The 26,586-nt window shown below is 38.8% G+C and overlaps 1 protein-coding gene across 1 annotated transcript in view; it reads left to right on the top strand.

The window, feature by feature from the left end:
* The window catches only part of slc12a5a (solute carrier family 12 member 5a), a 445,395-nt gene that overhangs the window by 183,122 nt on the left and 235,687 nt on the right, over positions 1-26,586 (top strand). Inside the window, 1 exon segment of the mRNA XM_034166020.1 lies at positions 23,033-23,133. Within this exon segment, the coding sequence (XP_034021911.1) occupies positions 23,033-23,133 (101 nt within the window).

The raw sequence follows: 26,586 nt of genomic DNA, 5'->3' as shown, positions 1-26,586 counted from the left end.
TACTCTCATAATCCCCCGAAACCAGTCGATTACTGTGACCTTGGGGTCAATTTCAAGGTCACAGAAAGATATTCAAGATATTGTCATCGCCACCCATGTTAGTGCAATATCTCAAGAACCAGTTGACCAATTTCATTCATATTTAGCTTAAGGGTGTAATGCCTTGACACTTAGTATTACTGATTTGTGGGAACTGGGAGGGGGGGAGTGTCTTCTCCTGATGGCTCTTGTTGTAACGTTCATAGTTTGATAAATGATTGGTTTCTTGAATTAAAAAAAAATCATAAATGTCCAAATTCTCTGATTTCAGTATCTTAAATGTGAATATTTTGTTTTCTTAACTAGTTTCTTTACTCCTTTCTGGTTGCAAAGTGAATATCTTTGGGTTGTGGGCAGAACACAACCTTTTGATGATGTCATCTTGGTCTTTGGGAAACACTGATTGATGGTTTTCATCCTTTTTTGTCAATTTAAAGATTCCAAATCACCTAACCTGCATGTCTTTGGAAGTAGGAGGAGAGAACCTGGAGGGAACGCATGCAAACACGAGAACAGGCAATCTCCTCACAGAAAAACCCCACGTGGGAAGCGATCCCTTGACCTTCTTGCTGTGAGGCAACAGTGTGAACCACTGAGCCACCATGCTACCCCATTTTCTAACAATTTGTAGACAAAACATGTAATCGATTAATCAAGAAAATAATGAGCGGATTAATCGATAATGAAAGTCATTGTGAATTGCCCTAAATGAAGAGCATTTTGGGACTGAAAAACAGTTCTGTTGTCATTGCAGAACAATCGAGAAAGATCTAACGCACACAGGAGCAAACAAATGGACAAAAATAAATCTGAACGATCACTATTCATTTGGCCTAAGAGTATGTCAGTGTAGGAGGGTGCATGTTTGTGATTCTTTAATAGACACCTAAATTGATTTTTGGTTTTTTGGTTTTATTTTTGTTTTTTTACATGTGGTTTCAAATTGCCTGTTCCTTCAACTTTCAGTTTCTACTTGTTAAATGAAATGATACCAAAATACGTCCATGCATAAAGACTGGGTGATTTTCAGCTCATGTGGTATCCTGACAGTCATGTGTTCTTCACCCTTATTCAACTAATACAGAACCACAACTACCCAGATGCAGTTTTTGTCATATAAATACAATGATCTATTATGTCATGTACAATAAACATTCTTTATTTGCATATTTCTGTATCATGAAAATTGTTTGATAGTTATTCATGTCATGTCCGGTATTGTATGCTTCTGTTGTAAACAGGCAAAAACATGGTGTTGATTTAACCCTGGCAGCACCAGATGCACTATATAGCATTGAAAAATACAAGGGTACAATAACATTTATTTTATAGAAAGTTGGACGCATTTATAACATTTATTTATGTGACATTTCATTTCCAAACACTCTTAACTGAAGGCCATCTGACACTTTTATCATCTGTTCATACAGTCCTGATTGGCCTGGAATGTACATTAACACAACCTTAATCTGTCACCTGACTCCGCCCAGCAGCCCTGTGGTACGTCTGCAAACTGAGGCATGTAGAGTTAAGCAGACTTTCTGGCTTTATTGTCAAACAGGAATTAGTGTTTACTGTGGCAACAGGAGACGAGACCAGAAAATCAGTATTTGAGCTCGTGACCTGAATGGATTTGGCAGTTCACCAAAGGAACAATGGAAGAGAAAATGGCCAGAAAGTCATCTTTTATTTGTTTCCATTACACTAATTCCACTTAAATTTCTCATCAGCATCACTCTGAATACAATTTATTGTCACTTGCTGTCACTGTTTACTTCAGTGACTTTGAATAGCAGCCAAACTCTGCATTTATTTTAATATGAAGTAGATCAGAACTGTGAATGTGTATGCTGTAGCACAGGATTGGTGATCAACTTTTCTTGTAAAATGGTTGAAATCCAACCATCTCATTTTTGGGAAAGACTCAAACCACCTTCCACCCACCTCATTTTGGCTTGTCAGTATCTCATGAATGTTGTTGTTGTCGTCCATTCTGCTGCTCCCGGTTTTTGTTCGGGGTCGCCACAGCGGATACAGCCAGATCCGCATTGGTAATTGGCACAAGTTTTACGCCGGATGCCCTTCCTGATGCAACTCCAGTGTTACCTGGAGAAACACACATAGACGCTGGTGTTCCAAAGAGGTCTCCCATCCAAGTACTAACCATATCCTGCTCTGCTTAGCTTCTGAGATCTGACGGGATCAGGCTGACACAGAGCAGACCAGCTGCTTGTCAGTATCTCACGAATAAAAAGTGAAATTTCCCATCGATGGGATATACAGGCTTAGAAGGCGTTAAATTAATTGACTTGTTTTGAATCAAGCAGATGCATATGTAGATATACATGCACACAGATACACACACACACACACACACACACACACACACACACACACACACACACACACACACACACACACACACACACACACACACACACACAAGCCAAATCAAATAGTGGTCCATGAGCCTCAGTTTAATCAGCAACTTGAGCATCAACATCTAGCACTTTGACTTTACCCCTTGAAGCCTTGAAGTAGTGTGTGTGTGTGTGTGTGTGTGTGTTGCATTCTTAGAATGAATAGTACAACTTTGCAAATCATTTTGAACCTTAGTGTTGTGTGTTGGGGGGTGTGGCTGGACATTTTGGTGTTTTTTTCTTTTCTTTGCTCTCCAGGTGGTATGAAAACTGATTTGTCTGTGGAGAAGGTGCTGGCTGAAGAGTCCTTCACCCTCATCAACGTTATGTGCAGCACCTGTGGATGGTGCTCACATGCAACCTTAAAGACTTTCAGCTGAAGCAGATTATGAGATGGCGTTCTGCATTTAAGCCATGTGTGATTCAAGCAGAATTGCCGGGAACTTGACCTTGTGATGTTCGTTTGTGAGACGCTGAGGACCGCGCCTGGGTTTGACACATCGTGCCTGTGAAGCAGGAAGGGTGAGGGACACATGCTGTCAGCACACATCAGAGGTGATTAATTGTTTGACTACTTGTTGATAGTAACTTGGTATTTTGTTACGCAGTATATTTGAATTGTGATGAGAATTGTGCAGCTCGCTTCTCACTGCTGTGGCGTGCGGACAACTGATCCTCCACCTGTTGTGAGAAGCTGCTCATTTAGATAAAGCTTAAATACAGACCTGAATGTGTTGCTGATAGTGTGTGCCTTTTGAAGGATATTGCTTGTAACTGCTGACTTACCTCACCTCTTCTATCCTTCGCAGAGAGTCGGTTTGTCGTGTCCACCTGGGGGGTGTTTGGCGGTAAAAGTGAGTCCAGAAGCGCCGGGCTTCGATCCTTTAAGGCGCTGGAGAGCGTGCCAGCCTTCACTCCACCAGACTGACGCATCTTTAGTTCATTCACTTTGTTATGCACCAGAGGGTGGAAAGAATCAATTGTTTTGTTATTGGAACCACTTTCTGGTTATTTTAGCGCTGGGTTCCATCAGACGCAGGTCCGCTCCTCAACCCGCATCGACACATAACACTTAGAACAAGAGTAATGAGTTTGAGTGTCATAAAAGTGTCCAGTTAGTGGAAACACGTCCTCTTTTATTTCTCAGCATAAATCTTTTTTTTTTCATCAAAACAGAGCAAACTGTAGTGCTCGTCAGAATTATTAGTCCCCTAAATTTTCAGAACTTGATGCAAATTTGCCAATTTTGTATCATCTGAATATTTAACAAAAACCTTGACGTTACTGAACAACAATAACAAAATAATCCTTTTATTTAATGACATAAAAAAATACAGACAGGATATGTGTTTGTGATATATTTATTGTTTGTGATTATATTTATCTGTTCCTTTCAACATATGAAATCATTTGTTGTTGTTTGATTACTATATTTTAGATTCTGCACTTAAAATTCAGGGATAACGGTAATTCCGACCATGCGATATATATAGTCAATATGATTTTTAATGTGCAGAATAAAGCAGAATCAGAATCAGAATTTCTTTATTGTCCCGTAAAGGGAAATTAATGTTGCAGCAGGAGCACACAAAGGACAAGGTACACAAAGATAACAATATCAACAGTGAAAATAAGACCCAATTAAAAGTCTAAAATCAAACAAGGAAGGAAACAAAGGAATAAACTTAATAATAGTAAAGTAACTAACTAAGTAAGTAACTTTATCACTAAACTTAGTAATAAATGTAAAACTTAATAATAATAATAATAATAATAATAATAATAATAAAATAAAATAAAAACAATAAAAACAATACCCATACAATGTCAAATATTAATCCAGAGTCCATGCCAAAAACAAAAAGTATTGCAAAAATGCAATATGTGGATGTGCAAAATAGTAGTGCAAAATAAACAACATCAAAGGCTAATTGCCATTGAGTAATAAAATTGCACTAGGAATAAATGAGACCTGAAATCTTTTAGCCCTCCTCATAGAAGCCCTAAAACGACGGCCTGAGGGCAGAAGCTCAAACTCTTTTTTCAGTGGATGATTAGAACAATCCAGAACAGCATTAGCCTTTCTCAGGACCTGTCTGTTATAGATCAATCAATCAATCAACTTTTTTCTTGTATAGCGCCAAATCACAACAAACAGTTGCCCCAAGGCGCTCCACATTGCAAGGCAAGGCCATACAATAATTATGAAACACAGTCTACGTCTAAAGCAACATAACCAAGGGATGGTCCAGGGTCACCCGATCCAGCCCTAACTATAAGCCTTAGCGAAAAGGAAAGTTTTAAGCCTAATCTTAAAAGTAGAGAGGGTATCTGTCTCCCTGATCTGAATTGGGAGCTAGTTCCACAGGAGAGGAGCCTGAAAGCTGAAGGCTCTGCCTCCCATTCTACTCTTACAAACCCTAGGAACTACAAGTAAGCCTGCAGTCTGAGAGCGAAGCGCTCTAATGGGGTAATATGGTACTACGAGGTCCCTAAGATAAGATGGGACCTGATTATTCAAAACCTTATAAGTAAGAAGAAGAATTTCAAATTCTATTCTAGCATTAACAGGAAGCCAATGAAGGGAGGCCAACACGGGTGAGATATGCTCTCTCCTGCTAGTCCCCGTCAGTACTCTAGCTGCAGCATTCTGAACCAACTGAAGGCTTTTTAGGGAACTTTTAGGACAACCTGATAATAATGAATTACAATAGTCCAGCCTAGAGGAAACAAATGCATGAATTAGTTTTTCAGCATCACTCTGAGACAAGACCTTTCTGATTTTAGAGATATTGCATAAATGCAAAAAGGCAGTCCTACATATTTGTTTAATATGCGCTTTGAATGACATATCCTGATCAAAAATAACTCCAAGATTTCTCACAGTATTACTAGAGATCAGGGAAATGCCATCCAGAGTAACGATCTGGTTAGACACCATGCTTCTAAGATTTGTGGGGCCAAGTACAATAACTTCAGTTTTATCTGAGTTTAAAAGCAGGAAATTAGAGGTCATCCATGTCTTTATGTCTGTAAGACAATCCTGCAGTTTAGCTAATTGGTGTGTATCCTCTGGCTTCATGGATAGATAAAGCTGGGTATCATCTGCGTAACAATGAAAATTTAAGCAATACCGTCTAATAATACTGCCCAAGGGAAGCATGTATAAAGTGAATAGATGGACATTACCCCGGCCTGCTGACTACCTGAGATTTTTCCAGCAGTTTTGACAAGACTGCCAAGATGACTCTTATTTGGACAATTCAAATTTCCAAACCAAGCAACAATACAAAAAGTCAAGACTGATTCAATAAAATGTCTATAAAAAAGAGTCATCATCTCAGAAGAAACCTGGAAGGTTCTCATCTTCCTCAAAAAGAACAATCTTTGCTGAACCTTTTTGGAGATAACATCAACATGAGGTTCAAAGCAAAGTTTATTATCAAGGACCACACCCAGGTATTTATAGCTCTCCACCATCTCAACATCAACATTTTTAAGAACAGTTGGTGATGGAAAACAGGTAGACTTCCTAAAATCAATAATCATATCTTTAGTTTTTGACACATTCAATTCCAGAAAAGACTCCTCACACCAAGAGACAAAGTCATCAACAGCAGGCCGTGGTCCTGCTCATCTCCCTGAAGAAGACTGACAATAACTGTATCATCAGCAAACTTTAAGATATGTCTATTACTGACACTGCTGCGGCACTCATTAGTGTACAAAATAAAGAGCAGGGGTGACAAGCAGCAACCCTGAGGAGAGCCAGTAGAAGAGGGGAGCACACGAGAAAGAACACCATTGACTCTCACACACTGTGACCTATGAGTTAAAAAGTCAGTTATCCAACTAATCAGGTGAGGATCAAGTTTAAAATGATGGAGGAGCCTATCAGCAAGCAAAAAGGGTTGGATGGTATTGAATGCTGAGGAAAAGTCTATAAATCAGAGTCTGGCATTTGTCTTCTGCCCCTCCAAATGCCTAAACAAAAAGTGCAGTAATGTTACCACTGCATCCTCGACACCTCTACCAGCTCGGTATGCAAACTGCAGTGGGTCAAGCTGTTGTTCAACATGCAACAAAATTTCTGATCTGATAATCTTCTCAAAAGTCTTCATTACTAAAGAAGTCAAAGCTATAGGCCTGAAATCATTAAATACTTTGGGGGAGCCACTCTTTGCTATTGGAACAATAACCGAATGTTTCCAAAGCTTAGGTACTTTGTGCAGCTCAAGAGACCGTGAAAAAATATAATGGAAAATGCTGCTCAGCTGATCCGCACAAGTTTTTAATACTTTACCACAGATGTTATCAGGTCCAGGGCTCTTAGCCTTAGTTTTCTTAAAAAGATTTGCCACATCATCCACATCAATAGAAAATGCTGGAGACATTGTCAAAGTATCTTTAAAAACACCTGTCCGTGCAATAAAATTCTGATTTTCAAATCGAAGATAAAAACTGTTTAAATCATCTGCTAACTCTTAATCTGAAGTAAAACCATCCAATGAAATTTTGTCATTCCCCTTCCTCAGTAACCCTATCATTGTTCTCATTCCATTCCAGGCTTTCCTCAAATTGTTACTGCTCAGTTCAACCTCAATTTTTTCTTTATACCTTAATTTTGCCTTTTTTATTTCAGACCTCACTTCCTTCTTTAGGTTTCTTTCTGTAAGGTCATCACCCATATCAAAGGCAATTTTCCTTTTGTGAATAAGTCTCCTAATATTCTTAGAGAGCCATGGTTTATTATTAGGAAAAATTTTTACCTCCATAGAAGCAATCACGGAGTCTCTGCAAAATGAGATATAGCTACACACAACATCGGTGAGTTCATCAATATCTGAGCAGTCCTCCTGGAATAGAGACCAGTCTGTGCAATCGAAACATCCTTGTAGGGCAAATGAACTGTCATTGCTCCAGACTTTGACCTGCTTTTTGCAAGTCTTTTCCCTCCTCAGCACAGATTTATACGTGGGAAGGAGGTGAACAGTGTTATGATCTGAAGAGCCCAGTGCGGGTCCTGCCTCAGATTTGTACACCCCTTTAATAGATCCATAACAAAGATCTAAAGTTCTGTTACGCCTTGTAGGACAGGTGATGTACTGATAAAAATTATTCAGTGATTTCTTAAGATTACAGTGATTAAAATCCCCTAAAATAAAATTTGGAGCATCAGGAGAAAGATTGTGTCTGAAGCAGATCTGACGTCAGCTTTGGGGTGGATGTAGACCACCGTGACAAATATTTGAGGAAATTCCCTTGGGAGGTAGAACGGCCTCAGTGACACAGACAAAAGCTCAATATCAGGTAGGCACAGCCGCTGGCGCACAGTTACCTGACTGCACCATCTGCAGTTTATGTACCAGCATACTCCTCCTCCCTGAGTTTTACGCGTCGCTTCACTGTCCCGATCCAAAGGCACAGGAACACTGAAGCCGCTAAGTTCCAGAGAAGAGTCGCAGTCCGAATCAGACAGCCATGTCTCAGTAAATGCTAAGACACATGCATCCCTGAATTCCCGTAAGTGAAGAACATTTCCCTGTAGTTCATCAGTCTTATTCCTTAAAGACTGAACATTTGCCATGATCATAGAAGGCAGAGGAATACGGTTCTTACTTTGAAGTTTCCTGATGCGCTGACGCACGCCACCTCTCCGTCCACGTTTCCGACATCTCGGCTTCCCACAGCTCTCCCGAAATACAAAAAATAAATCTTTTGTAGAGTTTTTGACCAGCCAAGAGTGTGTGGGATCATTCCCGGCTACACAGTGCCGTCTTAATCCTATGAGAGCCTCCCGTGTATACGTGATTGTTTGGGAGTGCTCATAGCTCCAGGTAAAATTCGCAATAAACAATGCGAATAAGAGATAAATCATCTCCATTGCGACAGGGACTCTGTTAAAACAATCACAAATGTACAGGTTTCCAAAAACAAACACTTAAAACAGGTTAAAAAGAACATAAAATAGACACACAGAGAACACCAGCTGCGTGTCGCCACAAGAGCAGCGCCACCCACCGACCTCCATCACCCATCGACCTCCATCACCAAGCAGAGCCAGTATCTACTCAAAACAATCAAGAGATTTTGTGTTTTGCAGTGGATTTGTGAGAAGATCACATGCTCAGTGAGTGCTAAAGCTCTGGATTTTGACCATCGATAGCGAGATGCTTTGATAGTTTGAGCCATTTTTAGACTGATCCCATCACATTGAAGAGGGATAAGCTGCTTTAGGGGGGTGTGGTCAGAGCATAATTCTTTTGGGCACTATTTGTTCTGAAAGCAGCAACAACAAAACTGCAGTATTCAGAGACCAATTAAAGATGGACTTCATTATTATGTGTCTAATAGAAATGGACCATGAAGAAATAAGGGCGAGGATAGACGTGTTGTCTTTGGGGTTATTAGATATTGTAGCTTTGATCATTTAACAAACACTCTGAATCTTTGCATGTGCTTGAAAAAGCGCGCACGTGTGTGTGTGCATGCTTTGATGGACTAAAAGCTGTGAAGTGTGGGCTGGAAATGTGTGTGCGTGCGCACACACACGCGTGTGTGTGTGTGTGTGTGTGTGTGTGTGTGTGTGTGTGTGTGTGTGTGTGTGTGTGTGTGTGTGTGTGTGTGTGTGTGTGTGTGTGTGTGTGTGTGTATGCATTAGCACATGCTTCCCTTTGTTTCCACATTTGTTGATGTTTGTCTCTGCTCATGCCCAATTTTCGCCTGCACTGATGCATGTAGAACTGTTATAACATCTTCATATGATATGCTGTATAAGGTAAGTTAAAGTAAGGACAACCGTGCATCATGTGATGCCATTAACTGTTAAGTTAGTGGATTGATTCCTGACAGCATTGTACTGAACCCTAAATTAACCAAAAGTCCAGTAATATTGGGCTTCGGATCACTTTCCACATGTTTTAACAGTTATATGGAGTGCATCTTTTTGGCATCTTGGTGGCCAAGGCCCAATCCCAGTGCCCTTCCTCCACCCTCTCATTTTGCCCTTTCCCTTCATTTCTAAGTGGCTGGAAGAAGAGAAGGTATTGGGTTTGGGCCCAAGCGGTTATTGAAGTTTCTTTGAAAACAGATGGTTCTGGTTCTATACCACCTGTACCCATACTTTATGTAATGTGAAGCTGCATCAGGAAGGGCAGCCAATGTAAAACCTGTGCCAAATCAATATGCAGAGCCAAAGAGAGAAGCTGTAAGAATTTGCAATAGAGTACACCCTTTGAAACCTTTCTTGGGCTTCTTGGACTTCCACCCAGCGCAATGCGACACACGCTGCAGCTGGTGAACCTGAATGCTAAAGCAAGAGCAAATGCTGAGCCATTGATGTGGACTGACATCAAAGTCAAACTTCTGTTTTGAGTCACACTGGATTATAAATCGGCTAAATACTTGTGTAGCTTAGCAAAAATTTCCATAAAAATTGTTCATTTTGTGATAAAAGCATGGAATTTGGCACACATATTCTAAATTAACTAATGTTTATTTAATAAAGAATTACACAGGTCAAAATTTAAAATGCTCCAATCATGTTGAAAGCTATACCACATTATTTGGCTGATCATAATGATTCCAAAAAGGTATAGTTTGGACTATCTATGACTGAATTCCACGGAGTTATGGGGTAAAAACAGCAACAAAAAAAAAAAATGGTGGCAAAGGGCAGTTTCAGTTTGTACAGGGGTCAAAGTTAAAGTTGCTCCAATTTTGGTAAAAAAAAAAAAAAGATGGAAATTATTGGTTGAGTTAATATCATTTTTAAAAGAAATAGTTTGTGCCATGTGTCATGCTTAGTTAAGTATGACATATGTTACGGGGTAACATATGTCATACGTCATAGAATCCAATGGGCGTCGACCTTGTTTGACCTTTACTTTGGAGACCAAGCATTCAGCACAGTCAAAACTATTCCATTTATTAATCCTTTTATTTCAACCAATAATTTGCATCACTTTTTACCAAAATTGGACCAAATTTAACTTTTGACCCCTGTACAAACTGAAACTGATCTTTGTCACCATTTTTGCCATTTTTACCTCCATAACTCCAGAACATTCAGTCACAGATTGTCCAAACTATACCTTTTTGGAATCGTTATGATCACAAACATAGTGTGGTATACGTTTTCAACATGATTGGAGCATTTTTAAAATTTGACCCCTGTGTAATTCTTTATTGACCCCTGTAGCTCATTAGGGGTCAGCTCCAAGATGGCTCCATATCTGAAGATAAACACTAGTCAATTTAGAATATGTGTGTCAAATTCCATGCTTTTATCACAAAATGAACAATTGTTTTGCTATGCCGCCCTACTAAAACTACAAGACATGACTGTTTGCTGTTTGTTGTAGTAGAAGAGGAGCAGAAGATTTTTTCTGTAGTAGGCCCAATAAGCTCAATAGCTTCTGTAGCGTGAACACAAGCCTGTAATCCACCGTTGTTGTTGTCGTTGTTGTTACGTGACATCTTGCAGCCGGGGTTAAGGCTGACATTAGAGAGGTGGAGTTATGACAGCATTGTTTCACAAAGTTGTGCATTGGTTGTACACACAAAAATGAAAAGGCAGCATTTTGAGATTTATCCACTCGGGGACCCATTTTCAAAAAGTAGCATATTCGGGCTGTTAAAACACGGGTTGCATGTGGATGAAACGCCGATACAATACAAACCTTTGCAGATACAGCTAAACTCGTCTCCGTGTGGACGGGCCCTTTACTTCACTGCTTCACCTCAGTCATCTTTGGTGGCCACTGCCCGCTGTGTGCTCTGACGGGTTGGTGCTAATCTGTTAATGCTCCAGGAATCCATCAGGAGTGTGCGCTCAAGCACAAGTCTGAGTGGTTATGTTCAAATTACAAATATGCCCACCTTTAGTAAACCACTTTGTGCCCAGCTTTGTACTCAGTTTTTGCACTGACTCTGTGTCACATAAAACTTAAGCCTTTGCACCATGATGTGTCACTCTTTTTGCAGCCACCATCAAGATGGAGCTTTTTATGTTTTCACCTGTAGGTCAAAGTGAGCTGAACCTGAAGTGTGGCAGAGGCTTTTTATTTTACCTTTCATCCCTTTCTCACTGCTCTGATTATTCCCTTTTCAGGTCCCAGCTTGTTTTATTTTTATTTTATTTGTATTAAAGGGACGCTCCCTCATAATCACAAAGCACAATGGCATTTTGCTGTATTATGAAGTAGTGAACCTGGGCATGAACTTGTTCTCACACTTCCTTGTGGTTGAATAATTGGGATGTGTCCCTTTATTAGACAATTTCTGGTTTCTTGCTCTTCTCTTCATATGCGTCAATTGTACTGGACAGTCCAAGGTGAGACCATGAGCCAGAGTGTGAGCAATCTGCTGTCTCCCAGAAGAAGAATTTGAAGGTGAAGGGAGAAATAATTGTATGGCCTCATCCTCATTGCTGTTATTGTAATTGGTTGAACAAAGAAATTTATGGTTCAATTTGTTTTTAGACAACAATTGTACTCAATGAGAAAGTAAAAGAAGGGCAACAGCTTCCCCCTGGATCCACATGGGGCTGCAGTGGGACAAGAGTAGATTGATGGATTTAAAGACTTGCACAGATTTATATCTGCAAAACTGTAAATTTGCAGTTTGTCGTCTTCATCGATTTTTATTTACTTACCAGATGGAGGACCGTGGCGATCCGCTCATTCACTGGCTGTTGCCAGAGCACCACCATCTTACGTAGTTAGCATCAGACACCCAGCCATCAATAGAAATCATTGTGGGCATGATAAATGTTTTTAAGAGAGTTTCAGAATAAGTCTGCATTTTCCGTGCTTTACTGTGCTGTTACATTTATAGTGGAGCAGATATGTAAATATGATTTTTGGCCAGAATTGTTCACTTGGTGATACAAGCATCAGATTTGGCATGAATGTTCTTCATAAATCAGTGTCTGAGAAAAAGTGCTGGCCACTTGAAAATCCAATATGGCGGCCCAGTAGGGGTCAATGAAGAAGTACACAGGGGTCAAAATTTAAAAATGCTCCAATCATATTGAAAAGTATAACACATTATTTGTCAGATCATAAATATTTCAAAAGGGTATAGATTGGACTATCTATGACTGAATGATCAGGAGTTATGGGGTAAAAACAGCAAGAATGGTGACAAAGGTCAGTATCAGTTTGTACAGGGGTCAAAAGTTAAAGTTGCTCCAATTTTTGTAAAATGTGATGCAAATTATTGGTTGAGTTAATAGGGTTTTAAAAAGGAATAGTTTGCACCATGTGTCGTACTTAGTTGTTACTCAGGGTAACATATGTCACATGCCATAGAATCCAATGGGCGTTGACATTGTTTTGACATTTACTTTGCAAACCAAGCATTCAACACAGTCAAAACTATTCCATTTATTAATCTTATTAGTTCAACCAATAATTTGCACCACTTTTTTACCAAAATTGGAGCAACTTTAACTTTTGACTCCTGTACAAATTGAAATTGACCTTTGTCACCATTCTTGCTGTTTTTATCCTGTAACTCCAGAACATTCAGTCATACATCATCCAAACTATACCTTTTTGGAATCTTTGCGATCAGACACATAATGTGGTATAGCTTTCAATATGATTGGAGCATTTTTAAATTTTGACCCCTGTGCAATTCTTCATTGACCCCTACTTGGCCGCCTATTTGGATTTTCAAGTGGCCAGCACTTTTTTCTCAAACACTGATTTATGAAGAGCATTGATGCCAAATCTGCTGCTTGTATCACCAAGTGAAGGATTGTTTCAGTTATCTGCTGCACTATTTTTCAAACTCAGTCCCACATTTGTACAGCAACTGTTTGTCAAATCAAATACAGAAAAGGATCAGATTTATATAATAGACTTGAATGAATTTGTTCGTCCCACTCAAGACATTAAATAATACCTTTAGTTTGTCAAACACCCTATGTCTGCCACAACACCAGATACTAGTCTGATCCTTAATTAATTTCTCCATGAAGTTAAAGATGGGAAATAATCAGGGGTGAAGAGCTTCACACGCTTGCATCGTATTAAAGATATTAATATTAAAGACTGCTCTTAACCCACCTGCAGTGCCGTTTTTACAAGTGCTTCTCCCCAAAAATGTCAAATAATATAAATAAATGAAATAGCCATGCCAGCCAGGGTGAAAGTAAGATTATTCAATAATTTCTGGACCAAGTTGAAAGAAATCTGAAAACACTAGACTGGAATATTCAGTATATAATAGAGAAATTCATCTCATTCGTGTATATTCTCATATTTGTAGAATATACAATGTCAAAGCAACAGTCATGTGACCCAAATTGAGAGAAAAAGCATTTCCATTCTATGAATTTGCTCTGACAGAATATCTCAGGATGGAAAACCTGATGTGAAGAAAAAAACAGAGGCTAATTAAAAAGGGATAAATTGAGACTTATGAAAGTGAGACTTCTAATTGAATCGCTAAACGAATGGTGAGATATTTATCAGACAAAACATTCAGGCAGTAAAACTGAAGTCACGACAGAATACAAATCGACACAAAAGATAAATAATTTTCTGATTTTCTGATTTTTCAGCAATTTGTCATTTCCCCACATCATTCATATTACATATAATACACACTTATGAAAGCTCACTCCTCAATTTTTTTTTCTTTTATGTATTTAACCAGCTGACAATCCTATGTCAGCTTGTCGCTGTCCTTGAACGCTGTCCTCAGATAACTTTAACCCAAGTTTAAGCCAGTGCGTCATCATATTTCTATTTAATCTAATGCCTGAAGACGCATAATAACGCTAAGCAAGATGGAGGCTGCCTGGCAACAGCTCACCGGCTGCATCCGCCATCCAGTGGATGAAATAGAAATTGACGGTCGCCTTATACATCTTTGCGTTGTTGTGTTTGGGTCAGTTTCTCCATAATATTTAATATAAAGACTACAAATCTTCGAATATAAATAGCAAAGTTAGCAAACTAAGCAGTTCTGCTTTATTTACTTGTTTATTTATTAAAAATTATATATTTTTTTTTACTTTTCATTTGATTTTTACTGATGTAGAATTGTTTCTCTATATTCATTTATTTACAGTATTTATTTAATAATTAAGCCACCCATAGGTCTCTAGGGGTGAGGATTCATATTATAGAGAAAACATGGAAACTCATTATTGGTGTAAATGATATTTGACTAGTTTTTCATTTGTTTTTGAGTTGTGCACACCAACCACAGCTTAAAATATGGTAATTGCACAATCAGGTGTACCACTAGTGTTTCACTTTTGGCGAAAAATGAAATTCAGTATAATGCTTAATAGTTTGTTTCACAATGATAACAACATCCCAAGGGATCTTCATGCAGAATTTCATGAGCAAATACCATTTATATTTTTTTCGGTGACAGACTGAGTGCTTGATCCTTGTGAACAAAAACAGGTACTACGGAGACTACATTAGGTTTGTGAAGAACTCTTTTATTCCAAAAAGTTACACACAAAAGCATTGGAAATGGTGTTATTTCTGTGTCCTATAATGTGAGTCAAAAGACTGGACCAAAATTTCTGCTGTAAAACCTCCATCATAGTTTACAAGTGATTTCACTATAGAGCTACTACTACGGAGACTACAAGGCTCTACGGAGACTACATTTGGCACAAATTGTCATTCTTGAGGTACTAAAAATAAATATATCACTTCCAATTTCTAGATCATGGTTGAGACAAAGACACTCTAGTGAAATATATTGGTATCATTCCTGCACCTCTGTGAGTATGCTACTACGTAGACTACAATATTTTGGGGGACATCCACATCCCTGATTATGTGAATTTCCCAGAAGTTCCAGCAATAAAACTGAAACAAATTACTAGCACTCTTTTGTAGGGGATCTATTTAGGTGTCAAATCTAATAAACTGGAATTATGAAATCAAAGGATTTATGTTTAGAACATAGTGTTTTCTCAAATGAATTGACAAATTTGGATTCTGGTTACAAACCTATTATTTTACTCAAATGACTGCTGCTTGGCTCCAAGTGAAGATATTTTGATTCCGTAACTTGTGTCATGACCAGAGAAATACTGGGAATGTCACTGATTGGTGTAGTTCTTTGAAAGGTTTGAGAGGATAAATATAAGTTTTATTATACGAGGTCTATTAGAAAAGTATCCGACCTTATTATTTTTTTCAAAAACCATATGGATTTGAATCACGTGTGATTACATCAGACATGCTTGAACCCTCGTGGGCATGCGAGAGTTTTTTCACGCCTGTCGGTTACGTCATTCGCCTGTGGGCAGGCTTTGAGTGAGGAGTCGTCCACCCGCTCGTCGATTTTTTTCATTGTTTAGGAATGGCTCAGAGACTGTTGCTTTGTTTGATAAAAAATTTTTCAAAACTGTAAGGCACAACTGAGTGGACACCATTCAATAAATTCAGCTGGTTTTCGGTAAAAATTTTAACGGCTGATGAGAGATTTTGGTCTGGTAGTGTCGCTTTAAGGACGGTCCACGGCGCCTGACGGCGATCTGCGCTTCGAGGCGGCAGCGTCTCGCCGTTTCAAGTTGAAAACTTCCACATTTCAGGCTCTGTTGACGCAGTAAGTCGTCAGAGAACAGAGAACTTTCAGAAGAAGTCGGCATGAGGAGTTTATTCGGACATTCCATTGTTAACGGTCATTTTGTAATGAAAGAACGTGCGGGCAGAGTCGCATGTCGGGCTGGACCTGACCGCGGGGGGTCGCGGCAGGAAAAACACCTCCGTTGGAAATCTTAACGGGCAAGTTGGAACATGCCCAAGCTGTTAAACAATTTCTCAGTTACTCACTTGTTGAAAGCCATTAAAAGCCGCCTGAATTCTACAAATGGTTTTCAACATGGAGGTGTTTTTCCTGTCGCGGCGCACACAGATTTGCCGAGTCGTCACGGAAACGACTCGGCGAATTTGCGCGTACGTCTTTCATTAAAAAAATGTCCTTAAACAGTGGAATGTCCGCATAAATTCCTCATGCCGGCCTCTTCTGAATCTTCTCTGTTCTCTCACGATGTCCTGGGTGAATTAAGCCTTAAATTAGGATGTTTTCAGCTCGAAACAGGCCGACGACAGTTCCTGGAAGCGCTGCAGGATGTCCCGCTCCGTGGGAAGTCCTTACACCGACAGAAACACCCCATAATCTCTCATCAGCCGTTAAACTTTTCACAGAAAACCAGCTTAATTTCTCGAATAGTGTCCACTCGGATATTCCTCACAGGTCCAGAAAAAATTTTGATAAAGCAACGCGCGCCGTCTCGAGCAGCGTGTGAAACAAAGGAATTCAGCCGAGAGGGCGGGACCACATCTCACTCAAGGCCTGCCCACAGGGAAATGACGTCACCGACGCGTGAAAAAAACTCACGCATGCGCACGAGGGTTCAAGCATGATTGGTGTAATCGCATGTCATTCAAATCCATATAGTTAAAAAAAAAAATAAAAGGGTCGGTTTATTATCTAAGAGACCTCGTATAATGAGCAAATTTCACATGAAACGAGGTAACATGTAAATATTGCATTTTTTCACCATATATTCACCATTTTTGAGGTTTTTTTATGCATTTCCAAACTGGAAGCGGGGCACAGATAAAGGTATGCCCAGGGGTCCTTAGCAATAGCTTCTAATGTCCCTAATGGCATTATTTTATGAGATATAGGTTGGTAACATTGCATTATTAAAATGGTAACACCTGATTGTGCACTTACTGTATAGCATTTGTGATCCTGCAATGGTGTTGCCCACAGTGATTATGTGTATGGTTATCGACACCTGCAGTTCTTTTTCCTGACAGCCAGGCATCCCAGTAGAAACAGTTCCAAATGCAAACCAGTTATAATATCCAAAACGGTATAATCAAATTGCTAAATTAATTTCAGCCATCAGAGGTTTATCTGTACTCGTATGTGGTGAAACTGTTGGGACATTAACATATCTCAGTTGTGACCTTCATGTCTTTGGGTTCTTGGACTTTGAGATTGAGAGACGTCTACCAAGACCTGGTGGAGCCATGAAGTTGCTGGACAGAGGTGTTTGGCAATATTGTGAAATGCGTAGGAGAACGAAGGTCCAAATCTTTAGGGTCTTGATGCTTCCTGTCTTACTGTATGGTTGTGAGACTTGGACATTAACACTGACCTATAGGGTGACAGCGAGATGTCTTTGGTACTAGGTTTCTTTGAAGGATCCTTGGGTACCGGTTATTTAGGGAGACTAAGATGAGCTTTGCTTCACTTGCATGCTGAGAGAATGTCAGCTTTGACAATTTGGGCATGTGGTGCATTTCTCTGGGTGGGATCCAGCACTGATGCACCTCAGTGTTGAGGATCCCAGTTGCTGGAGAAGACCAAGAGGAAGCATGTTTCACCTGACTGTGGCAGACAGATGGTTACTTTTGAGAGGTAAACATGCCTGGATGGTTGCCCTCCAGGACTCAAGACCTGACCTGACCTGACCTGACCTTCCATTTCTGATGGTCAGAGACAGTAAATCAGAATTTGGCTCTTGTTTGCAGCTGCACCAAGAGCAAAAACTTGAAGAGCAGCAGCAATGTTTGTGTTTCCACTCTCAGCCAGTACTAGCCATTGGTACTTAGTTTTGTTTTTTTGGCTGTTGTGTTGCAAAAATAAACAAAGAAAAATACTGGGAGAGAGATGAAGTTGTTTCTCTGCAAGAAATATGACAGACATAATAAATGAATATTGCAGCATTAACTTTAGGCTTCAGGATATTTATTTTTTCTGAGTGGCTAATAAGTCATCCAATGTTTGTAACCCGTTTTCCAGCCTAAAATGCAAGGGCGCAATTTAGAACTAGAAATTGGGGAGGACAAAGTGCGAGCCCATAGGCTGGGGGTCTGGGGGCCTCTTTAGGCCCCCAGAAGCCAACGCTGTCTAGATAAGCTCAGATGCATTCTGAACATCCAGAACAGTAATTTTAATATTTTGAGAAAACCATAAAGTGGACACCGTTTGACTTATACAATTTGAAACTGTGGACACAAGTACTTTATTCTGAGGATAGCCAGCATTGATTTTATTAACATCCTGGTGTAAATAAGGTATCACCACATGTGTAGAACTCAAAAAGAATGATAGGTTGAGTTCTCATTAAAAAAAACTACTGCAATGTGGTAAAATGTATTCATAAATATGAAAGAACAGGCTCTTAATACAGTAATAATTAACTATCGCATACTGTATTTTTTTTTCTCAAGATTTGTTTTTGCATAAGTTTGAAAAAACAACAGATCATAAGTTTAGGATAAATTACTTATCATGAATTTAATTTTCGAAGTGGGACTAATGACAGCACTCATACTGAACATAATTTCGCTTGCATAGACTGATTTTGGAGATCAAGCAATAATTGCAGATGGGCTTTCTGAGGTCCCAGATAGCTTTTCTGATTTCCTTTTCTAACTTTCAGAATTTAGTAAATTAGCATATGGTCCATTGATACTTATGTGTAGACACTAGTCCCTAGAGGCAACTATTTTTGGTTTCAAATCTGGGCAAATGCAGTCCCAGAAAATTCCAAATGTGACAAACAAGAAACAGGTGTTGTAAACAAGTCAATGCTGCTAAAAATACAAACTTGCAGAAACAAAGATACTATTCTGACCTGGTTTGCACATAAGACTGACATAGCATGTTTCAAGTACACACATATATGTCAGAAGGTGGGGGGACATATTCTGTCCCCCCTGGTTGAAAAGGTGGGGGGACATGTCCCCCCTATCCCCCACCAAATTGCGCCCATGCTAAAATGGAAGTCAAAGCACTTGTGATTCCTCCAGTAGAAACACACCATTTTGATGAATGCCTGAATGCTGCCCAACTAATACATTTTAGTTTGAAACTTTGTGTGTTGCTGGAGACTGTGAACTTGCAGACAGATGCTTTTTGATGGCGTTTTGAAGCCTACAGCAAGCTGTCACCTCGATAACATCACACAGTAGTTGTTTAGAGGTGAAAAGCTGCCGAGAGTAAAGAGTGTTTCATTTCCCTCTGTGGTAGTGTTTTGTCAGGTAGCAAAAGGCTGATTGAGATGTTGCACTTTGCATTGTTTCTGGCCATATGGGATGTTTGGCGCTCCACATATTGTGAATGCACACTCCATTAGGTTTGCTTCTGTTTCTCTGCATTTCCAACTGTTGACGCTTTATAGCGATGAACAAAATTATCCACTTATCTGGGACGTGACCTCTTGTTTGAGCTTTCTGTCTTTATTTAACCCCCATGCGGTTTGGGGGTGGGGGGTGGGGAGTGTTCCTCCTGTCACATTTTTCCTCACTGTAGGTGCATCTTTCACAACACCTCCAAATCCTGCACCGCTATGGAAAGTGCTCGATCATGGCTAGAAGTAGGTACAAATCAAAATTGTATCTTGTGCAGTACGTCACAGTGTCATAAATCATAAAATAAAAAATTATTTGAATCTCTTTTTGCAAATTGGAAAAAGATGGCATTTTATTTATGACATTTTTCCAAGCGCCCACAAGTGTTACCCGTATTGGGGATTAGCCGCTTGTTAAGTGTGATGTAATGCATCATGTGATTTTTAACTTCCAGGTCCAAACAAAAAAGGTGCGCTGTCATCAACAGTGGCTACGTTTACATGCCGTTAATATTCGAGATAAGGTCAATATTCCGGTTTCTGAATCATTAGGAATAACCCGTTTACATGCTTAAGCAGACAGAGTTACTCCTGTATACATGGTCATTGGTATCATTTGGAATAACCCCATCTAAACAGCGACACACAAGTAGTTGCCGTACTCAGAAGACCAAGATTCCTTGCGGATAGGACATGCACAGAAGACAAAATAATGTTCCTTTCTATGGGGATATTCCGATGCGCGTTTATATGACATGATATTCGGGTTAGAAAAGGAGTAACCCAGGGGTCATATTCGGGTTTTTAAAAACCGGAATATGAGCATATTCAGGGTTTTGTGTGTGTTTACATGGCCGTGCGCAACCGGATTATTGCTAATATTCTGGTTATGAAGGGGTTATTGGCTGCATGTAAACGTAGTCATTGAGAACTGCACTGAGACGCTCTGATCAGGCTGCACTTAAACCATTGCACACGGACAACAGTATTAACATCGCAACATAAAACTCTTTGTTATTGTGCCTAAAAACTCTTCTGGGTTTTTAGACATTGTTATTGCGTTTGTTTTATGTAAAAATGCCAGAAGCTCAGGTCGTTTCTCCGTTATTTTCAATGGGAGTTGCTGTGAGCTGCATTCGCTTCCTCTTCATGTCGTTCGGGGGGAAACTGAAGTTTGCACTTAAACATCCTGTTTATTGTTCTTTACAACACTGTTTGTCCTCTTTGTTCCAGAGTAATATAAGAAGTCTGAAATTCAGTTTGTGTTTATTAAATTCCATGCAGGTTAAACAGAGACGGATCATTGCTAATATTTGTTTTAGCAAGTTTTCAGGGTCTAATGGGTGCAGTCTCTTATTAATGCGATGAAAACCATTAAAAAAATTACATTTTTTGTACTACAGTGGAACCTTGATTTATGAGTTTAATTTGTTCTGTGACCAAGCTCGTAAGCTAATCTGCTCATATTTCAAACGAATTTACCCGATTGAAAATAACTCAATTAATTTTAACCCTCCAGCCTTGTAAAACATCCCCAAATCACTCTAAATTATGAAAAAAATGTTTTTATTAACAAACAGACATGTATATTTTACCTGTGCATAATAAAATATATAAAGTAAAAGAAAAAAGTTTTATTAAGTGTTCTTACCTTAGAAACACACGAATGGTGTTAACGGAGGCAGAGAAGGGAGGGACGGAGGTTTGCGCACACTGTAAACACAAACTAAACTTAAACTGTAGATCCTTAAAAGAATCATACAGACGTAACTTTAATTGTAAACTTGCAGGTCTTTCGACCCAGAAACAGATTTGTCACGTGATGCGTTACATCAAAGCTTAACAACAGGATAGGCAGGAGGGAGGGAGGCAGCACCGCAAGCTGTATGTACGATAAGCATGTATAAATGTGTTTCTTTTTCTGTACCGTTATCTCTTGGGACATCTCATATTTTCCAGTGCTTAAGTCGCACTGGTGCATTAATCGCACCTGTCAAAAAATGTCTTAAAGAGGAAAAAGACATATATGTCACACCTTTTTTCTGTATTATCAGCTCTGTAATTTGAGATTTTTGTGCATTATTTGAGTGCCATTTATTATTTATTATTTTATTATTACAGTTTATTTTGTTTAATGCTTTCATTCCTGGAAGTGTCCTATATAAATTATTATCATCCTCGTCACCATTAATAATAATAATATGATTAAGTCACAGGACTTCGCAAACTATTACAAACCAGATAAACAAAAAACATTGCGATTTATATGCCGGGGAATATGTTAAATCTTTTCTGATGTCTCCTTCCTATGCCAGCCCGTAATTCAGTCAACTATTTACTGAATTGTTGTCACATGACTGTTGGCTTCAGCTGAGTCGTTATTGTAATGTACATCATAGAATTTTTTGGTGTGTTAAAGAATCTGGATTGACCAAAATATTTTTGGCAAAATGTGGAATGAGATTTTGATGAATATCACGATTTCAATCTTAGATTACCTTTAGGCTAATCTCTGTTTTACCTTTATATTTATGGCTATAATAAAGGGTGTCTTTTTAAAAAATTGATTTGTTTATTTATGTTAAAGGGGGAACAAGCCGTGGGTTGTGGGGTTTAAAGGATTACATAAATGAGAAAAATTTGGAATTTAATAAATATTTGGTCCATCTGAAAAAGTAGTTTATAAATGAAAAATTTGGGGTGTGTGTAACCTTCGTTATATCTTCAAAAACATTGATGTGCTTTCAGTTTGTGCTTATGTCTATCCATGAGTATTGTAAGGGCAACTCCCATCTAAACCATTTGGCGTATTTCACTGAAACATCAGACGATGGTACTACACCATATGAAGATGTACATGAAGGAAAACAATTGTGGTCCGACAGCTTCATGGGAAGATACTTAGAATTCAGTGTGGATTCGAGGCATCGTATATTACTGATTTTGTAAGTGCAGCTCCTCCTAAACAGCTTGGTGGATTTCAATTAAACTTCAGACAATGGTAGCACACCACATGAAGGTGTGCAAGGAGGAAACATAATTCTAATCTGACATCTTACATTATGTCAACTGTGTCATCACAACACCTTCTAAACTGCTTTATGTATTTCAGTTCCCACAGTGGTGCACCAAAATAATTCTGGTCCATCTTCAAGAGGAGATTATTGGACTTTGGTTGTTGTTTTTAAATGCATATTTACCAGTTATGTATGGAGAGAAGTTGACCTGTTTGTTATTTCAGGTATTTCATCAAAAAAGATTAACTATCACAATATATAATACATGCCAGCAGCTATGATGGCAGAGCAGGGAGTATTGTTTTAGGAGCGTGCTCACAGAACTGTTGTGTGCCTCAGTTGTGCTGTGTATCTGTGCTCTTCACTTTCTGCTTTATTTACGTCCTTTCTAAAAGTGGATACATTTGTGATTCTTCCAGGTGACAGTAACCCTAAGGAGAGCAGTCCCTTCATCAACAGCAGTGACACCACCACAGAAAAAAGCCAGCAGTATGACGGAAAGCACATGGCCTTGTTTGAGGTACAGTACAATATCTGCTAAATCACACATTCAGGAATGATAGCACCAACCAGGATATGCTCATTCTCACAATCCACTGATTGAATAGGGATTGTGACATTGATTAATGAGAGTAATTACTGTGTGAAGGGCATGTGGAAAGCTCAGGTTAATGCGAGCATATCTGGCGCTGCTACGAGAACAAAGTTGTACAAGGCAATCTGCCATAGCTCTGCACAAATGTATTTACTCTTTGTTCTCAATGGGATTTCTTGTTTAAACAAGACAAAAAAAAAAAAAACCACAGGTTCAGAAAATGAACAATTCATTTTGTTGGTACATTTTTGTTTTTTCAGATGTATGAGGAATACCAACAGCTTGAAGCAGTGATTTCAGCCGACACTCAACAGATTGTGCACACAATAGAAATGACCTGTGTACTCGGGTGCAACGGGTCACAAAACTCACGATTCATATTGGACTCACAGTTTTAAGTTATAGATTGGATCAATTTTCAGATAAGTAAACAAATGTGGGGAGGGGGAACAATACAACTTTGAAATACATTTTTAAAAAGAACTAAAACCAACAATGGAAACAAAGAACATTTGCTATTTAATCTTGAGTGAAAACAAGGTGACAAATGTTTAAATATTTTTAAATATGCCTTAATTGTTATATTAATTGAAATATGATGAGTATAAGAATAGCCTTTGTCAACATCATTAAAAAAGTAATTAAAAACAAGGTAATAAAGCCAAGCGGCGCGCAGTGACGCACAGCTCACTCATGGTACAGGAAGTCCTAAACAGAAAGTGAATTGTGAATCCACAGTAAAACAGGAGATGTTCAAATGTCAAACACTTCCTGGATTGACAGACAAGATCACATGGAATCTCGCGGCAACTCAGTGGCAAGATCACACTCAAACATGAAGTGCCAAATTTTCAGTCACAGTGAAACAGGAAATTCAAATGTTGAACACTTCCTGGCATGGGTGGAGGTAGAGTGGAGGCCGGGGTTTCACTGGACTCCCCTGAAATCTGATTGGACACAGATGATTGACATGTCACGGCACCACACGCCTGGTTGAAAGAGCTGCATTTTGAAATTAGTGTCACATTGACTGCTAGGTTCCTCCTGTCCAGTAGTTGGTGCTGTGTACCACAAAAAGTTCAAATCCACCTTAGTAGAAGAAGAAAAATGTTTACTCCAGATTTGAACTGAACATGTCATTTGAACTGTGGACTTCTAATCACACCAAACTTATATTGGTGAGTAAATGACCGTATTTTATGTCAGAAATGATGTCCAGTTTGTTAAAAGCAACATTTCTCCTTTAATTTGGGTTGGCTTATGTACACATCTTTAAACTAACAGACAGCAGCTGGTTCATGCTCTGTTGGCTTATTAGTGCAGCAGATAACTGAAACAATTCTTCAGATGGTGATACAAGCATCAAATTCGGCACAAATACAGCTTAGACACTACACTTAACAACAAAAAATGACTGGTCACTTGAATTTTCAATAGGCAGCCAGGTAGGGGGTCAATTGAAGAATTACACAGGGGTCAAAATTTAAAAATGATCCAGTCAAATTGAAAACTACATCGTGTTACTTGTCTGATTATAAAGATTCCAAAAAGGTATAGTTTGTACTATCTATGACTGAATGTTATGGAGTTTTGGGGTAAAAATGGCAAGAATGGTGACAAAGGTCAATTTCAGTTTGTACAGGGGTCAAAAGGTAAAGAGTTGCTCTAATTTTGGTAAAAAGTGTTATATACTGTTTTGTTTAAGAATGTTTAATTTTCACTGTTGCTGCACTTTGTGTCAAATCATAGTCATATCGCATATCATATTGATATGACAATATTGAGATATGATAATTTGGCCATATTGTACAGCCCTACTGTCAACTAGCTGAAAACTTTGAATATTAATTTACATCTACATTAAATGCTTAAAGTGGCAGGGGGTTAAGAGGGCTGTAATTAGGGGGCTCAGCTGAAAGGCAAAAAAAGAAAAATGCTTAAAGAGTCTGGGGGAGCCCCCCCGAAGCTGAAAGGTTTTAGCCATGCTAATGCTCCCCTGAAGCATTTATGCAAAAAAAACTCTGAAGGACCTAAATGACATGGTGAGATGCTGAAGAGCTTTGCTCATTCATGTCTGTAACATATACATATTAACTTCATATTCAAGTTTATAAATTCAAATTGTTACATAAAAAAAGGATTTACAAAAACATTTCACTTTACAGGAACAACACTCACTAAAAGTCAGAGAAAGTCTTTGTTTTTTGTTTTGCCCTTTTGCAGCTCAGTGGCACAGCACACATGCACTGACCGGAATGATCTCAGACAGATCAGTGTGCACATTTCATCTTCATCTCCTTGATATTTCAGAGAGACTATTGCCGTGCTTGGACCCCCGGTGTGCCTCGAGATTGACAGGCACAGTCAGTCCATTTTTAACATGCTCCATTCATGTGAACATGCAACTGCTGTTTCTCCACTCATTGCAACTGTGCATCGAGATTTGCACAGTTATTTTAAAAGCAGTTCACCATGTAGTTCAGTATCTCAGACTCAATCTCATATAAACTGTGCAACTAATCTGCAGTTTATATACTTACCAAACTGCAGGGGCAATCCTTACACACTACTCATGTATACATGTGGGTTTGGCTCAGAGTTTGGATTGGCATTTCTCTAAACTCACTTCATCTTTATTTTTTGTTTTATGATGTTTTAAAAAATATATATATGAAAAAAATTCCTTTGTACGTTTTTTATGCAAAAGCAGGTCCTTAACTGGAGCATCAAATCTCTGCCAACACCAGTTTCCAGTTCCACAAAATAACTACCTTGGAACAAATTTTCAAGGTCAAAATTCTGTTAGAAGTGGTTTTTCATAAGCTAAATTAGATGCGATCAAATGTCAGGAGTATGTATTTAGTTCATGCACTTGAATTGTTTCTCAGATGATTTTCACATCCGCTTGTTGTTGCTTTTTGTCACTTGGTTTCCAACTGATAACTGGAAGATGAACAAACAGGCATAAAATTGGAAACTCCATCCAATTTCGCTGGTGTAGGTATATCCATAACAGAAAAAATAAGAGTGATTGAGGCACTTTTGATTGAGATATAATGTAAAATAAATACCAGATGGGCTTTTCAAAATTAAATTCACATGTCCACAAAATTCACTATCCAGATCAGATCCGGATCAAACTTTGTCAGGCAATAAAGGATACCATCCTAGTCTGCACCTCACTTTCAAATATGAGAGTGATTGGGGTATGTTTGGTTAAGCTATAATGTAAAATATACATTAAATGGGGTTTTCAGTGTTAAATTTAAATGGTTACAGAATCTGTAATCTGGATCAGATCAAGATCAAACTGCATGGTGCATAAAGGATACCATCCTACAAGTACATACCGCTCTCAAATATGAAAGAAGTTTGATC

The sequence above is a fragment of the Thalassophryne amazonica genome, chromosome 3, assembly GCF_902500255.1.
Source record: "Thalassophryne amazonica chromosome 3, fThaAma1.1, whole genome shotgun sequence".
Lineage (NCBI taxonomy): Eukaryota > Metazoa > Chordata > Actinopteri > Batrachoidiformes > Batrachoididae > Thalassophryne > Thalassophryne amazonica.
This window is presented reverse-complemented; position numbering and strand designations above follow the sequence as displayed.